Raw genomic sequence first — 12,970 nt, 5'->3', positions numbered from 1 at the left:
TTCCTCTGAGTGGTTCCCTGGGGATGTTTTAATCCCCCACACTATTGAGAACAGACTTTTAAGGATGTTTCTTCCATGACAAAAGGGCGGAACGGTGGCGGTAGAGATAATGCCTTACAGCGTCAGAGACCCAGGTTCGATCCTGACTCTGGGTGCCGGCTGTACGGAGTTTGTACGTTCTCCCCGTGACCTGCGTGGGTTTTCTCCGAGATCTTCGGTTTCCTCCCACACTCCAAAGACATACACGTTTGTCAGTTAGTTGGCTTGGTATAAATGCAACATTGTCCCTAGTGTGTGTAGGGTAGTGTTAATGTGCAGGGATCGCTGGTCGGTGGGCTGAAGGCCCTGTTTCCCCGTTATATCGCTAAACTAAACTAAATTATTTTATCGAATCAAAGTGATGTGATGTGATGTAATTGATATTTTGGTTATTTGATGCAGCACATTGCCCAATGAACGAGATCCTCATGGATTCTTCAGGAGTCATCGTAAGTCGAGGTTTCCCAGGAAATTATCGACATTTCCAGGCCTGCTCATGGATTATTAAAGTGGATCCAGGCTACAACGTCACTCTTCAGATTGAATACTTTCAGAGTGAACGACAGTTTGATGAACTGGAAATATATGACGGTAAACTAATAATTCACAATATTAATACTAACCTGCTGTCGATATGTTGCACATGTACATTTTATAATGGGGAGCCTTATTTTGTTCTCCTTACAGTTTCTTCTCTTGTCGATAATAATGTGTTCCCAAGCTTTGGTTTAATGGGACTTATTAATCCCCCATTACATTCCTCATCTTCCTTGAATCCAACTATTTTCAAGCTGTTCAACATCGGAACAATCAGAAAAATCTTTGATCATGATGCAATCTAATGTCTTTATGTCTATTCTTCAAGTCAAGTCAAGTCAAGTCAAATTTATTTGTCACATACACATACTCGATGTGCAGTGAAATGAAAGTGGCAATGCCTGCGGGTTGTGCACAAAAAGAATTACAGTTACAGCATATAAATAAAGTTAATAAGTTACTAAACATAGCACAAAAAGTGTCGACAAAAATTTAGTCTCTGGGGTTATCAAAGTTGACAGTCCTGATGGCCTGTGGGAAGAAGCTCCGTCTCATCCTCTCCGTTTTCACAGCGTGACAGCGGAGGCGTTTGCCTGACCGTAGCATCTGGAACAGTCCGTTACTGGGGTGCTTCTGATTTTACTTCCATTTCTCTTTTGCAGCCCAGGATGAGGGCAATTGTAACATTCTTATTACCACTTCACTTACTTTTGAACCACATCTTAACGTTGTAATTGTTCATAAGTTATAAGTTATAGGAGCAGAATTAGACCATTCGGCCCATCAGGTCTACCCCACCATTCAATCATGGTTGATCTATCTCTCCCTCTCAACCCCATTCTCCTGCCTTCTCCCCGTAACCCCTGACACCCCTCCTAATCAAGAATCTGTCAATCTTCGCCTTAAAAATATTTATCTGTGGGAATGAATTTCACAAACCCACCACCCTCTGATTAAAGAAATTTCACCACATCTCCTTTCTAAAGGTACGTCCTTATGTTCTGAGGCTATGGTCTCTGGTCCTAGACTCTCCCACTAGTGGAATCATCCCCTCCAGTAGTAACCGATAACCAAAGGTAGTAGGCTATTTTGCCAATATCACTCAATGCAGTGAATTTACTCACTGTATTTTGAGAGAATTTGATTCATTTTCTGGAATACATTGTATTGTCAAGCAGGGTCCTTAGTGTTGGGTAATCAAGAACCTGAGGACACGGGTTTAAGGTGAGAGGAGAACGATTTAGTAGGAACTTGAGTGGCAACTTTTTAAACTCAGAAGATGGTGGGTATATGAAACAAGCTGCCAGAGGAGATAGTTGAGGCAGGTACTCCAACAGCATCTAAACGACATTTGGATAGGTACGTGGATAGGAAAGGTTCAGAGGAATGTGACGTGGGCAAATGGGACCAGCTTAGATAGAGCATCTTAGTCAGCATGGGCGACTTGGGCCAAAAGTTCTGTTTCCTTTTTTGAGTTGAGTCACAATTCTTTTCTTGCACCTCCTTCAGTAGGAATAAAATGAGAATTGTTGAGAGACCACTGCTCTGAAATACTAACTCTGGCTTTCTCTCCCCAGATACTTCCAGCTGAATATTTGTTTTGATTTTCCAGCATCTAGTTTTAATTGTAGAGATACAGCATGGAAACAGGTCCTTCGGCCCACCAAGTCCATGCTGACCAACCATCACCCGTGCACTCATTCTATGACCCACACACTAGGGACAATTTTCAGAAGCCAGTTAACCCACAACCCTGTACGTCTTTGGGATGTGGGAGGAAACTGGAGCACCTGGAGAAAACCCACGCGGTCACTAGGAGAACGTACAAACTCCATACATACAGCACCCGTAGTCAGGATCGAACTCGGGGCTCTGGCACTGTAAGGCAGCAACTCTACCGCTGCGCCACCGTGCCGCCTCCATGAAAACTTAGTCTTCATATTTTCCTCAGTCAATTACTTGAAAATCAAGGTTATGAAGTTTACCATTCAGTTTGTTGAAATTTGCATTTAGATTAATCTTTTAAATCTACAAAGTTCTGGCATAAACAAATTTGAATCAAGAGAAAGACATGGATTACCTGTCAAAACATGCTTTTTTCGTGTCTCCACTTTGAGACCTTCCGTTTCAGCCGTCACATTTCCACAGTGCCTTTTGATATATTCTGTGAATGCCACTTGAAACAGCATGGTGCAAAATTAATCTCGAGTGTCTGAGTGTTAGTGGAGTAGGTTGCTTCATTACAGGAAAAGCCAGGTGATGTGTGTGAATTCTTAACTCAAATGTTGTTGTTATCCACAGGTCCCTCGAGTCAAAGCCCACTGCTCATCTCCCTCAGTGGCAACTACACATCTCCAATAACAGTGGTCAGCTCGGGCAACAAGGTTTACCTCCGCTGGTCATCTGACCATGCCACCAACCGGAAAGGATTCAAGATAAATTATTCAGGTCAGTAGCTCAATGGATACAGTCATTGAATGTCACCTTGCACTTTAGCACAAACTACAGAATGTAGCAGAGGGATACCCACAAGAAAAAAACCAGATTTAATGTAGTTAAATAGAAACTGTGTGTTCTCATTTGCCTTAAATTCCACTTTACTGCCTGCCGCTACAATTTCGACGGCAGTTAGTCGTAAATGTGTGTTTGTTTGTGACACGAGTGACAATGTTTTTGTACAAGAAAGAGAGGGCGTTCTTTTAGAAAGGAAGTGAGGAGGAACCTCTTTCGTCCGAGGATAGTTAATCTGTGGAACTCATTGCCACAGAGGGCTGTGGAGGCCAAGTCAGTGGATATTTTTAAGGCAGAGATAGACAAGTACTTGATTAGAATGGGAGTCAAGGGTTATAGGGAGAAGGCAGGAAAATGGGATTAGGAGGCAAGATTAAATGGCGGAGTAGAATCGATGGGCCGAATGGCCTAATTCTACTCCTATAACTTGTGAGCTTGTGAAGAGTAGAAAGTTGGTGAAAATATCAGTGTTCATAAAGAACCCCCTTCATTTACTTTCTCAAATGCAATTAGAACGGATATTTCTCACTCAATGTTTGACGCAAAAAGAAGTTCAAAAAGAACATATAATATATGGCCAGATATATATTTTGGTGATCTTCAGTGGGTGTGCATTTGGAAAACAGGCTCCAGTTAGATATTTTTGGCTATTTAACAATGTAACACCCTCACACCCCCTCCTCCATCAACCAAACACACACAAACTCTCTCATTCATTGCTCACATCCATAGCATGAGGTGTCCGACACAGAAACAATGGGATGCTACACAACCAGAATTATCTCCAAGATCACTATTGGAAGTGTTGGAATTTTTAAAAAACTCATTGACCCCCCAGGTAACTTCCTGAACTCTGCAATTATAAATATAGAACATAAATAGTCTTATAGTGTGTGTTGAAACACATACAATATCGAAGAATAGACAGAAATCTACTACATTGTATTTTGGGGGGAACTGAGGAAAGGTTTGAAGGTTCTATTTAGAAAGCCTGAAACTGAATGCAAAGACAGAAAATTGATCTTGCAATCAGCAAGGAAATCAATAAAAATAAATAAATGCTGAGCATGTATAAAGAAATTTCAGCTTTGATTTATCTTAGCAGTAATAGCTCTATCAACAGCCTGCCTATACCCTGACTGGACTTGGGTTATAACTTTGCAGCTAAATATTATTCACTGCCCTGATTAGCATTTTTGAGATCAAGTTATCACCTTAGTTATTTCCATGCATTTGCATTCCAAAATATTATTCCAGGATGAGTTTGTGAGAATAAATTAATCCATCTTCCCTTCCCCCCCCACCGCCCCTGGCAAGACATTCCTGCAGTCTTATCCGTGTTTCAGATATCAATGTAATTGTTCTGTGCCGATATCTAAAGCTGACATAAGCACAAGGACAAAGCCATTAATCTGCAGTATTAGTGTATGCAGCAGTGTGAGATGAGGCCGGGAGAAAGTCTTTCACTGGTCGATAGCAATTCCACATTACAATGTCACAGCTGCTATTAACAAGCCTTTTAAATGCAACGTGGTGATCAGACCATTGCAAAAACAATGCTCACTGATGCTCGAAGCTGTAAAAACTAAAACAGATGATGAGCAACATCAAAGACTGATACCACTGGATCCCTTTTAGATGCAGAGGATTGAAGGAGACAATGTCTCTCAGTACATCAAAAACGGCAGCTTGCATTCATATTTTGCCTTTTGTTTAGAAATATCCTAGTTGTACAAAAGATCAATAGTTTCCAAACCCTCAAAGCAGGATTAGACATCATGGCCAAACAAAGGCTGAAAAAGCTGCTCTAGAAATGTGATTTCCCATCACCGATTGTACTTAAGGGGTTCAGGAGGAAGAAACAAGTTGCCTTCTTGAACTGTGTAGGAAGGAACTGCAGATGCTGGTTTAAACCGAAGATAAACACAAAATGCTGGAGTAACTCAGCGGGACAGGCAGCATCTCTGGAGAGAAGGAATGGGTGATGGATGTTTCTTTGATGGATGTTTCTTTTTTTGTGTGTTTTTGGGGTTGGGTAATTTTAATGCCTATTTAATGCTTTTATTGTTGGACTGTGTTTTGGGGGTTTTGGGGTTGTGTAATTTGAATGCATATTTAATGCTTTTATTGTTGGACTGTGGGTGGCCGAATTTCGTCCAATATTGGATGACAAATAAAGCTATCTTGATCTTGATCTTGATCTTGATCTTGATCTCACAAACCTTCTACCCATTTAATTGACCTTATCGATTTTCTGATGTTGGTAACAATTCTCTCTCTTGGTAATACCCATTACCTCTCCATCCTTGCAAAAAATGGTCCATCTCTAATCTGTCCCTCATCCCTAAAAGGTATCAAACTTGCTGTGGCCTCTCACATCTGCAGGCATAATTCTCAATGCTTGAAGGAGTTGAATGCCCTTGCGAGTGTACCATATCACATCATCACAGATGTCATTGATCTGATCATGACAATAGTAACTCCTAATGTTTCTACACATGAATATGCCCATTGCCAGGATAGGCCATGCCACTTTCTGTTTGGGCTTGTCGACTGTTGTCTAGTTGAAGAGGAACACATTCGTCTGGTTCTGTTTTCATCCGGGGAGTTGTAGTCAGAGCATCATCTGCATGACTTACTGTCCCTGGTCTCATTTCATTACTTCTTATGGCTCCCCAGTTTCCATCCCCGCTCCATTCTATTTATTTTCTTCAGGAATATCATTGAACATTCAGTGTCAGGTCTTGTCTGTGCTCTGTTACCATGCATTAACATCTCGCCATTGCCCGTCTCAACACATCTGCTATCTCTAAAATGTTTTCTGACTGAAAAATCCATTTTTGTTCGGCTTTGGTGGAGGCTGGTATATACATTTTGAGCAAAGCATTATTGACAAATAAGCAAATCAGAAAGAAAAGTCCAGCAACTGTTTTCTCCCCCGGCCCATCACTTCCACCTCCACTGACTGTGGTCGACGTACTCTTTACCATCAATATAATTTGCTAAATTTTCTATTTTCACAACCAGCAATTAAAAGGAAAAAGATAGCAATAGGGTTGGGACACTACCACCTTCAAGATCCTCCCCAAGTCGCACTTTGTGTTGCAAGGATATAGTTTTATTCATTCACATTATGGCACTGCCTGCGTTTATTGTGCAGAAAGGATGCTGGTTTAAACGCGAAGATAAACACAAAAAACTGGAGTAACTCAGTGGGTCAGACAGCATCTCTGGAAAAACGGAACAGGTGATGTTTCTGGTCGAGACCCTTCTTCAGACCCGAAATGTCACCTGTTCCTTTTCTCCAGAGATGATGTCTGACCCGTTGAGTTACTCCAGCTTTCTGTGTTTATCTTCTGTTTGCTTTGATTGCTTGTCCATAATTCCCGCTGGGTTATGGAGGCAAATTGTGGTCAAGTTCACCAGTTTGTCCAGTTCATTCATTGGCAGGACAGAATATGGGCGCAGACAATATGGGTGAGAATGTTACTGGGCCTGGAAGGCTTGGATTATAAAAACCTTTCATACACAGCAGCTTTTATCCCTGTGGGTGACCAAATAAAAATATATAAAATCATTAGACCAAGTGGACCCGTTGGGCCCAAATCTCTCCTGCATTGGAGTAGCACCCTCTCCTCCACGCCCTCTCCTCTCCCCCCCCCTCCCCTCCCCCTCCTTCCCCCCTCCCTCTACCCCCCCTCTCCCCCCTTTCCTCCCCCCTTCCCCTCACCCCCACTCCATCCCCCTCAACCCCCTTATCCTCCCTCCTTCCCCCTCCCTCCCTCCCCCCTCTCTCCACCCCCCTCCCTCCTTCCTTCCCCCCTCCCTCCCTAGGAGATAGATTTAAATGTTAAAATGTGAATAACTTTAAAAATATTTCATCGATTTCAATGAAACTTCTTCCATTAGCACCAAAGGGACGACGGTGAGTAAGGAGGGCCTAAAATTGTTGCGCTATCGTGTACCGTTTTGGCTGTAGTTCAGGAACAAACAAACAAATGAGAGTTTTAGTATATAGATGGTAAGGTGAACGGTCACAGTCTTTTTTCCAGGGTAGTGTAGTCTGAAACTAGTCGGGATAGTTGTAAAGTGAGAGGGGAAAGATTTAAAAGACACCTGAGGAGCAATTTTTTTAACACAGATGGTGAAGGGTTTGTGCAACGAGCTGTGATAGAAGCGGGTACAATTACAATGTTTAAAAGGCATTTAGACAAGTACATGGATGGGAAAGGTTTAAAGGGCTATGGGTCAAATACAGACAAATAGGAGTAGCTCAGGTAGGCAACTTGGTCAGCATAGATGAGTCGGGTCAAAGGGCCTCTTTCTGTACTGTATAACTCTATCACTCTAAAATCACAGCCAATTGACTCAGCCCCAGCCACAATCTTCATTCCATAACCACCAATTCATCCCTATTCTTGACAAAGGTACGATATAATTGCTGCCATATTTGAACTTGAAATAACTTTCAAAGTCTAAAGAACACACCACAGAGACCTCCTAATTCTCCATTGTTGAGTAACTGCTTCCACCCATGCGTGAATTCATCTTTTGATGAAACTTCATCTAAGGCTTCATTTCTTCCAGGCAGATTACTCCAACAACCTGTTCCATACTCAGACTTGTTCTTTAGGGTGTCCAAAATTGTTGTTTGGATTACAATTCTTGTTATGTGCAGTTCACTCATTTAGTGGCAATTTGTGTCACAGAATCATAGAGTGATACAGCGTGGAAACAGGCCCTTAGGCCCAACTTGCCCACGCCAACCAGCACACCCCATCTGCACTAGTCCCACCTGCCTGGGATTGGCCCATATCCCTCTAAACCTATCCTATCCATGTACCTGTCCAAATGTCTCTTAAACTTTACGATAGGACCTCCTCAACTACCTCCTCCAAGCTTTGTGTAAAAAAAAAGTTACCCCTCAGATACTTCTCGGGTCTCCTCCTCTGAAAGGGGGATTTGAACAGTACTTGAATGAAACAGAATAGTCTAGAGCTATGGAGAAAGAGTAGTGGGTGAGAGTAGATGCAATGCTCTTATTGAGAACAGCCATGGACCAGAGGAGCCTCCTTTATTGATCCAAAATGATTCAATGTCTCCCCCTTCATTGATCTGCCCTGGCTCCTACAGGTTCTGATCCTGAATTTTAAACATCTCAATTCTGTTTCCGAACTCTTCCATGGCTGCCCGGTCTCCATCTCGACATTTGCCTCCAGGTCTGGAATTCTCTGAGAGATCTGTGGGTCTCTAATATTGCTTTCTTGATGAGTCCTGATTTAATAATTGCTTCACGGCCAGCTACGTTGTGTTTACAGTTGCCATGACCCGAATTCTGCTATGCCTACCATTACTGTTTCTTCCTTTAAACCATTCTGTAACATCTGTTTCTTTGCCCAGCCATTATTTTTTATTTCTTCTTTCATCTCTTTTATATGAGTCTGAAGAAGGGTTCCGACCCGAAATGTCACCCTTACTTTTTCTCCAGAGATGCTGCCTGATCCGTTGAGTTACCCTTAGCACTTTGTGTCTATCTTCGGTATAAACCAGCACCTGCAGTTGTTTCCAACACATCGGTTTATATGACTCGGTCTCTTGTTTTCTTTGATAACACGTGTGGAATGCCTTACTACCTTAAAGGTGTCATATAAATACTAGTTATTGTAGTTCAGATATGTGTACGTCAACTTTATTTTTGTTGATTAGTCCAGGAACAGGCTGGTGAGGTTTGAACTTATGCTGTACTGCAGTGCACATCAGTAAATCTGATGTTTCTAAGGATACATGTCAAGGTCTGGATCACTGATTCAGGGCACTGAAATAAAACTATTAAATCAAGAGAAGACGGAGTCAATATTTAAATCATTGTATTCTGAGCTGCTTGAAATTGGCTTGCAAGACAGTATAAAGGAGATATGAAGACATGAGCCAATTTCAGTTTAGGGCTTGAAAACGTTCTGAAACTTGCTGGAAACACTTAACAGGTCAGGTAGGATCTGTGAAGGGGAACAGAGCCATCAACAGAATTCATTTTTGAAGGAATGGCAATTAAGAATCCATTATGGAAATCTCACTATTCAATTGAGGCCTCATCTTAAAAAACAATTCTCTGAGTGAGCGTGCATAACTTAAGCTACACGAGGAAAGCCTGCAAAGCTGCTGCATTTTAGGTCCTGTGGGTGAGAATTCTGGCTGGGGAAGATACCAAATCTACTAATTTCAACTGGATGTTAAATGCCAGCACTGCTTTCCTGAAGTAATTATATCGCAAGATGTCGGTGGAGTTTTCCAAGCATAATTTTCAATGAATTTGATGCCGCAGGATGAAAATGGCAGGCCTGGAGCACCACTTGGCACAGGAGGCAAACTGACAGAACCAAGTATTATTCTCCTAAATAGGACTAACTGTATGATTTGGGTGTGGCAACATGGCAGTGCTTGAAAGGATCTGCCTTCACAGCCTTTTACTCTGCAGGGAAGCAATTGCAGTTCATTGCAATCTGTTGCAAGGAAATCTGTTGCCAACTCTTACTAATCCGATGATACTGCCAAGGAATGTTATCTTTAATTTTTCTTCTTTAATCTCCTCCCAAGTTACATGTAGGCCTTCAACATTATCAGTTTGTATGCTGCACCCCAAAGTGTCAAACAGGTGATTGATACCTTGTAAAGCATGCTTGGTGCTTTCATTTATTTTGAAATTAAATATTAACATAGACATCACACCGCCACCCAGATCCTTTGGATTCCTATAATTTTTTTCTTTGTCAATTTATCAATTGATCAATTATTTTTCACTTACTCAGCTACTTCCAATTTTCTGAAGGAAAATAACAGCAGATGCTGGTACAAATCGAAGGTATCCCAAAATGCTGCAGTAACTCAGCAGGTCAGGCAGCATCTCTGGAGAGAAGGAATGGGTGACGTTTCGGGTCGAGACCCTTCTTCAGACTGATGTCGGGGGGGGGGGGGGGGGGGCGGGACAAAGAAAGGATATAGGTCATAGAGAGGCCCATCGCAAATTGGAGGAGCAGCATCTCATATTTCACTTTGGCAGATTACAGCCCAGCCCAGCGGTATGAACATTGACTTCTCTAACTTTAAATAGCTCCTCTGACCCTCTCTTCCCCTCCCCCTTCCCCCTTCCCAGTTCTCCCACTGTCTTCCTGTCTCCACCTATATCTTTTCTTTATTCCGCCCCCCCGGCATCAGTCTGAAGAAGGGTCTCGACCCGAAACATCACCCATTCCTTCTCTCCAGGGTGTAATCAGTAAAATAAATCCAAAGTATATTGAACACTGAAGTCACACCCATTTTCTGTACAAGTTTTGTAGCAGTCTCTGCCAACTTTTCTAATTGCCAGCATGCCAGCATTTTAAGTGCATGCAGGCAGTCCCGGGTTTTGTAAGGCTAATTAATGCACCATAAGCTGAATTTCTTGTAAATCAAAATGAACAATTTCCCCGACATACACTTCTTATAATTCCTTCATTTCACCAAATGACTTCCATGTTCACTCAAACACCACCCGAAACATCACCCATTCCTTCTCTCCAGAGATGCTGCCTGACCCGTTGATTTACTCCAGCATTTTGTGATACCTCCAATTTTCTGAATGCGAGATGCCACAAATAACTCTGTCCCCATGTAACTGCATGGTCAAAGTGCATGAGAATCCAGACCAGCAGTCTGAAGACCTTGCAGAGCGGCTGCATGTTCTTTAAGAGAGCTCAGATTGTGTTGTATCCTACAAGGACCTGATTAGATGTGACGTTGGACTCAACCTGCCAACCTGGATCAATAGCTTTCATGGCGTTGATGACTGACGTAAAGCAAGCAAGGTTGATTCAGTTCCATGCTGAAGATCACTTATGTGTCAAACCCTGAGTAAAAGCTGCTCAAGTGTAAGTTTAAGGTGAATATTGTTTACCCACCTGAGAACTTAGAAAGTGCAGTGGAATCTGTAGACATGCTCCAAGTGACATAGGCAATCTTCATCATTGTCTTTGCACTTGAGTATCATAAGGTGTCAAGAATTGGTCTTCATACACAGTGTGATGAATGTAGCCGAGAGGTCCCATGCCTCCGAAGCAGTTTATATTGCAGCAATAATTCCCCCAATGCCAGGAAATTGATTTGGAGCTGACGACTTGAACAATAAACAGCAACATGAATGGCTAGGAAATTACACAAGATCATTAAGCTTAAGAAGGAAAATATCTAGTGCAAGCATGTTGCTCTTCAATATTCAACAACAACACCAAACTTCCATGAAAAACTATTTGCACTGACATGCATTCTTATTTACATAAGTAGGCCATGTTGTGTGATTGGAACTTTACTCAAACTCAAAATTCAGAATGGACGTTGATTTTGCAAATTTCAATGACAACATGGACATCCCTTTTGGGTAACAAGATACCTTAACTGATGTTACTTGCCAGAGGATCTGCTCACCCATCGGATGAGGTCGATACCAAGTTGCTGATCACTTACGTTCATTGGCATCAAGGAACTGTGATTATACTGGGATGTTTGAAAATCACCCCTGTTGTGTTCAAGCAAAGAAAACCAGAATCTCATTACAAATGACCAAATGGAATTAGGAATCCATTTTATATTTTCCCCACCCTTCAACTCAACTGGTTGCCAGATACATCATGATCATCTGAAGAGGGACACTATCGTTCTGGTGAATAGCATGGGTGTGCTGCAGCCATGATGAGTATTCACACAAGCACACAATTTTGCTCTGATCACGATTTCTTCAGAGTCTTGGTCTCTGGTTTTGAAAATACCCAATCCTGGATCAGCTTCAATAGTGTGCATGTGTACAGATATTCATTTCTCATCCTCAGTCTGCAAAAATATCCTCTTAAACTAACATCTATTAAAAATCGATTAACAGGTCATCATCTAATTATTTGTGGGATTGCGCTTGTTGGCAAAATTGCTGCCTGCATAATAGCAACGAGCCTATTGAAAGATAACTCATTGTCAAGAAAGAATCTTCGGTACCTTCCACACCAGCATAGATGATGGTCAAAATTAAAATCAACAAAAGAACAGCAGGGAAAATGATGTTAATGAAAATTTATTCCATGGTTTTGAAGTGACCCGTAATGATAAGCTTCATTTTTTGACAAGGAGTGATATGTTGTATTGTTAATGTATATAATGCTGCTCTCATAATTGGATTTTAATTGGATAAGAATCAATTTTCTTTCCAAATGCAATTCCTTTCCCTGGGACACACGCAGTTTCTGCTTGATTTACCTTTGACTGTACAGAGTGAATGTAATTACCTCAGTATACTCAGTGTGATTTAATTGCATTATTGTAGTTCAGTGATGCTGATTATTGCGGGGAAAAAAAGCCATTCAGTGCAGAGACAGTAACTGGGTTATTGGTTTCTGAAAGTGACTGAAAATGGATGAACAAGTTGTGAGATATAGCAGCTTCACCTGAAGAGGGGCAATGTTGCCATGGTGAGTGGCATGGTGTGTCATTGCAACAGGAAAGCGTTCATACAAACCCAACAGTTTGCTCTGCCTGAGATCTTTGTAAATGTTTGTTATTGTGGAAAAGATGAGATCAAATAGTGCAAATTAATTCATGAAAAGTGCTTGAAACATATGGATAATGATTTCTCTGATTTCAATTAACCCTTGCTTTCCCTCCCTCTCCGTCCCTCCCCGGTCCTAGTTCTCCAACTTGTTTCACATGATTACAATTTGCTGATTGTACGTTTCGTTGTCACCTTCCCCTCAGCTAACAATGAACCAATCTTCATTTTCCTAGACCATCATCCACTTTCATTTGTCATTTTCACACCTTGCCCTTCCATATCTCTATGTCTCCCTCTCCCCTGACTCTCAGTCTG

The 12,970-nt window shown here is 41.7% G+C and overlaps 1 protein-coding gene across 2 annotated transcripts in view; it reads left to right on the top strand.

Annotated features, from left to right (window-relative positions):
* csmd2 (CUB and Sushi multiple domains 2) overlaps positions 1-12,970 on the top strand; it is a 1,532,573-nt gene that overhangs the window by 1,398,693 nt on the left and 120,910 nt on the right. For both annotated transcript variants that reach the window (XM_078423311.1, XM_078423310.1), the window contains 2 exons: positions 442-630; positions 2,878-3,024. In XM_078423311.1, coding sequence (XP_078279437.1) covers positions 442-630; positions 2,878-3,024 — 336 coding nt within the window. The remainder of the gene's footprint in view (positions 1-441; positions 631-2,877; positions 3,025-12,970) is intronic.

Source organism: Rhinoraja longicauda, chromosome 27 (assembly GCF_053455715.1).
Source record: "Rhinoraja longicauda isolate Sanriku21f chromosome 27, sRhiLon1.1, whole genome shotgun sequence".
In the NCBI taxonomy this organism is placed as follows: domain Eukaryota; kingdom Metazoa; phylum Chordata; class Chondrichthyes; order Rajiformes; family Arhynchobatidae; genus Rhinoraja; species Rhinoraja longicauda.
This window is presented reverse-complemented; position numbering and strand designations above follow the sequence as displayed.